This window comes from Lathyrus oleraceus, chromosome 1 (assembly GCF_024323335.1).
Source record: "Lathyrus oleraceus cultivar Zhongwan6 chromosome 1, CAAS_Psat_ZW6_1.0, whole genome shotgun sequence".
NCBI lineage: Eukaryota > Viridiplantae > Streptophyta > Magnoliopsida > Fabales > Fabaceae > Lathyrus > Lathyrus oleraceus.
The window spans coordinates 124,962,034-124,967,414 of NC_066579.1; the positions used below are offsets into that span (position 1 = coordinate 124,962,034).

Below are 5,381 nucleotides of genomic sequence, written 5' to 3' on the forward strand. Positions count from 1 at the left end.
TAAATGATAGATCATCAACCTATTTATAATGATATGTCATGTGTCATACACACGATAAGACTACGTCATATTTTTCAAGTTAACTTTCTACTCTCTCTGTCCCAAATTATAAGTCACTTGATCAAAAAACTTTCTCCCAAATTATAAGTCACTTTAGAATTTCAATATTATATTAATTACATTTTTTCAATATACCCTCTATCGGTTATTATTATTTCTTCTAACATTTTCCTTTCATCTATAATAAATGAAAGACAATATTAAAAAGATATATATATATATATATATATATATATATATATATATATATATATATATATATATATATATATATATATATATATATATAATTTATGGTTCCTATACAACACTAATTATTATTTTAATTGGTATAAAATATCCAAAACGATTTTTAATTTAAAACGGAGAGAATATTAATTAGGATCCATCAAAAGTTAAAACTACACGATGGACAATAGGTATTAAGTATAATTATACCTGAATTATTTATTGCCTCGTATGAGAAAACATATTAAACTAAGAAAAAATATTATAAAACTTCAACTTGTTAAATGCATGACAAACCAAAATATAATATTTGGAAATATGCCGCAATACATGCTCCATTTTATTTATAAATAGATCGGGCTGTCACATTTCTTAAACCAAGATCGAGATTTCACATTGACTTTCTTGCCATTTATTTTTTCTGTACTTGTGTTAAAAAATCTGAGATGACTAATTCTATAGAGAAAAAACCACATGCAGTGTTAACTCCATTTCCAACTCAAGGCCATATCAATGTATTGTTGAAACTAGCAAAACTACTTCACCTTAAAGGCTTTCACATAACCTTTGTCAACACTGAATATAATCACAAACGCTTGCTCAAATCAAGAGGTTCCAATTCCTGTGACGGTTTCACTGATTTTACCTTTGAGACTATTCCAGATGGTTTAACTCCAATGGATGGTGATGGTGATGTTACTCAAGACGCACCCTCTCTTTTTCATTCAATCATGAACAAGATGCACATATTCTTTGGTGAACTTCTTACTAGACTTCATGAATCTGCCATTGCTGGTCTGGTTCCACCAGTTACATGCATAGTTTCTGATTTTTACATGCCATTTACCATACAAGCTGCTGAAGATCATGCACTCCCAATCCTTCTCTTTTCCCCAGTCAGTGCATGCACCTTGTTATCTACACTGCACATTCGTACATTGATTGAGAAAGGTTTAATACCACTCAAAGGTAATAATTTGTGATCTTTCTCCATTATAGATGTTCATTGTTTAGTAGAAATCTAAAATTTCATCTATTAATTGTTTGGTAGAAATTTAAAATTTCATCTAATACCACTTATAATTTTCAAGAGCCAATAAAATGATTATTAGACATGATAGATCTACTGAAAGTTTATCTTGAATTAACCTTTTATATATATATATATATTCAATCTATTAATTTTGATAATTATGACAAGCAGACGAGAGTTATCGGACAAATGGATATTTGGACACCAAAGTAGATTGTATTCCAGGATTGCACAACTTTCGACTAAAGGATCTTTTTGACTTGATCATAACAACAGATCTAAATGATATCATGTTTGAATTCTTCATCCATGTGGCAGACAGAGTTCATAGAGCATCTGCTATTGTTTTTAACACTTTTAATGAGCTTGAGAGTGATGTGCTGCAAGCTCTCTCTTCTATGCTCCCTTCTGTCTATACCATTGGACCATTACCTTTATTATTAAATCAAATTGGGCATAATCACTTAGAATCTTTAGGTTCCAATCTTTGGAAAGAAGATACCAAATGTATTGATTGGCTTGAATCCAAAGAACCAGAGTCTGTCATTTATGTGAATTTTGGAAGCGTTACAGTTCTGACTCCGGAGCAACTGTTGGAGTTTGCTTGGGGTTTGGCCAACAGCAAGAAACCATTTTTATGGATCATTAGGCCTGATCTTGTCATCGGTGGCTCGGTGGTTTTGTCATCTGAGTTTGTCAATGAAATTTCTGATAGAGGCCTAATAGCAAGTTGGTGTCCGCAAGAGAAAGTTTTGAACCATCCTTCAATTGGTGGATTCTTGACTCATTGCGGATGGAACTCAACCACTGAAAGTATATGTGCTGGAGTGCCAATGTTGTGTTGGCCATTTTTCGCTGATCAGCCAACAAACTGTAGATTTATTTACAATGAATGGGAGATTGGAATGGAAATCGATTCTAATGTGAAGAGAGATGAAGTGGAGAAGTTGATCAATGAATTGATGTTGGGAGATAAAGGAAAAAGGATGAGGAAAAAGGTCATGCAATTGAAGAAGAAGGCAAAGGAGAACACTAGTCCAGGTGGCTCTTCTTACATGAGCTTTGACAAAGTTATTAAGGAAGTTTTGCTTAAACAATACTGAATATTAAAGTGCTTTATTTTAGGAAATGTAGTTATTCATTCATTTCCTATTGAATTTGATTGATTGTAATAGTGCATTTAATTATTTGTTATGTTATTTGATTTCAAGATGAATAATAATGTTTAAGAGGTATCGGTTTATTGGTTAGAGCTTAATATTGTAATCTAAAGTTAACAAGCTCAAATGTCATATATGATAGTTGTAGTTGAATGTCCTTTCATTCTTTTTTTTTGTCATTGCATATTTAGTGATAATAACAATTATGATATACACATGACATATAATTGTATTTTCTTTTTAATTCTCACGAGCTAAACGATTATACTCTACACTACAGAAGTAAAGAAACATACACATTATTTAAATTTAGTTGTTTTGTTAAATAAATCATTTTATTGAATTTTTTTAAAAAAAGAACTAAAGAGGATTTGGGGCATGTATATAATTCATCAAAACTAACAAAAATGACAATTCGTTAAACCAAAACGATATCTCAAATAACTATCTCAATCAAATTGTGGCAAAATAATCTACCATGTGTCATGATCCACAGTAGGCCAAATAAAGCTTTAGGCAACGTTTTTATTGACCTTAGAAAGTGTTTTAAACGCCGCCTATTATGGCGCTGCTGTAGGTATAGGCATCACATTTTTAGTGAAAAAACGTTGACTTAAGGGCAATTTAGACAATCCTTTCTGCTAAAAGTATTAGTGTAAGTTTTCTTTAGGCACATTTTCTGATAAAAGTGATGGTGTAAAGAATCATTAGGTAGCATTTTCTAGTAAATCGTTGGTGTAAGTTGTAACACCCGAAACCCCGAAATTCGAAATAATGTGGAAATAAAACAAATACACACATTAGGCGACACTCAAACACAATATACAATTGCTCCGTAACACAAATTATTTAAAACATGCATTAGATTTAAAATTGTCATCACATACTCGTCTTAACATAGGCTCATCACAGCAAAATAATTGATTTAAAATAATTTCAATAACTAAAAATATCTCAATCAAAATTGTCATGGCAATTTAGTTCAACATAAACAACCTCGAAACAAAAGCCAATAGCAAAGCAAAACGTTCGCCCGCCCAGTGTTACATATCAGAGCAATGAAATACTAAATAAACATATAAAACAAGAAAAGAACAACCTATACGTCATTCTCCATCCTCTAAGCAAGTACTCAGTTACCTTTTCATATGCACCTGTAACACCTTCTATAATATACATCTAGAAAATACATTATACAGGATATTAATTTGGTATTGATACAACACAAGTGCCTAATGGCATCATATATACATGTCCATAAGATAAAATACAAAGTATGACACATCACATACAATAGTGCTTAAATAAAAATTAAGATTTATATGCAATATCTTCATTGCACACAATCCACAGCGAAAGATCGAAATAAATAGAATCCTTCAAAACATTATCCAACAACTTCTTTTATCTTAAACATGCAAGTAAACACCTGAAAAACAACAACGATATTAGGGTGAAATAATAATCTCAGTGAGTTCTCCTATCCAATGGATCCACTCGACTCTACAGAGTTTCTAATCGATTCCTAACTCGAGTCTTCATCTCTAGTTACTTGTGCATCACTCACATAATATAACTAAGACTTAAGTATCTAAGGGATATTCACAATGTATGGCAAAATGTAATTTACGTTCACATAACTCAATAAATCACTACTCGGATTCACGAAACATCGATCCCCGACCGTACCTACGTCTAGGACAAGGCTCGGTTCACGCATGCTCATATGATTCGACTTTTGTGTGGATATTAGGTTCTCCATGGGATTCGACCTTAAAGTGTTTCACCGTTACGGGAGAATGTTTAAGTAGGAAGTGAAATGTTTAAAAGTTAAGTGTTGTTTCCGTTAGGGAACACACTAATTATTGGGATTTTTATTATTAACAATAAATAATAATTAACAATTATTGGGAATAGAATTTCAATCTTAGAATTAGTATGGGGAGAAATACCATAGAATTGGGAAACTCTGAGAAAGCCATTTTGGAGAGTGAGGGAGGAACGAATAACTTTTCAAGATTTGTGAAAGCTGCAATTATCAGGTAAGGGGGAGATTATTTACTGTATGGTGGGTTTAGTCAGCAGGATGATGAGGGTACCCTTGCCCTCTCATCAACTATGATTTTTTTTCATGTAATCTGTGATCTTTCATGTATCAAATCAATATACAATTTTGTGTTTGATTCTATTAGGTTTGATCAAACCCCTTATGGGCAATTATATTTTTCTTCTTGTGATTGTATGCATATGTGAATAAATATATGAATTTTGTATTTTTGAAATCCATCACTTCTAACAATTTGTGAGTAAATGAAATTTTCCCATTTGGTCACTTTTTAATCAGATGATTCGATCTGTGTCCAAAATGGGATAATCTCATTTGGTCGTAACCCATATTTTGACGATGAAAGGTGAGTGAGATAGAGAATTTTGATGATTTTGATTTAAACCTTATAAATTAACGATGAAAATATTATAATATCATTTTTAATCAGTGTTTTACAACTTTTTGATCTATATCCAAAATGGGATAATCTCATTTGGAACTAACTCAGATTTTGACGATGAAAGGTGTGTGGGATATAAATTTTTATGATTTAGATGAAATTATTATAATATAATTTTTAATAGTGTTTTATAATTTCACAGATGTTGATGTATTATAACGATACTGTAAAACTTTTTCTCATAAAGTTCATAAAACTGTATTTTTCTCAAAATGTCAAATAAGTCTATTTTTTTCCCACATGACTTATTTTCTCAGAACCGAGCAAACTGAGTATGAAGACTTTCTTTTTTATTTAAAATAAATAAATAAAAATTTAGTCCTTTAAACATTGAATGTTTATTTATTATATAATTTTTATATCCTAAAAATTATATTTCTACTATCTTAAAAA

General features: G+C 31.0%; 1 protein-coding gene across 1 annotated transcript; it reads left to right on the forward strand.

The window, feature by feature from the left end:
• Nucleotides 1–691: 691 nt before the first annotated feature.
• Nucleotides 692–2,635, forward strand: LOC127121535 (7-deoxyloganetin glucosyltransferase). The gene is made up of 2 exons (XM_051052013.1): nt 692–1,257; nt 1,493–2,635. The coding sequence occupies exons 1-2, from the start codon at nt 735–737 to the stop codon at nt 2,422–2,424; spliced, it is 1,455 nt and encodes a 484-aa protein (XP_050907970.1). The 5' UTR covers nt 692–734; the 3' UTR covers nt 2,425–2,635.
• The last annotated feature ends 2,746 nt before the right edge of the window (nt 2,636–5,381 follow it).

Coding starts and splice junctions, on each gene's coding strand:
- LOC127121535 (XM_051052013.1), top strand. CDS start 735: ATGACTAATTCTATAGAGAAAAAACCACATGCAGTGTTAACTCCATTT. Junction 1,258..1,492: donor AGGTTTAATACCACTCAAAG/GTAATAATTTGT, acceptor TATGACAAGCAG/ACGAGAGTTATCGGACAAAT.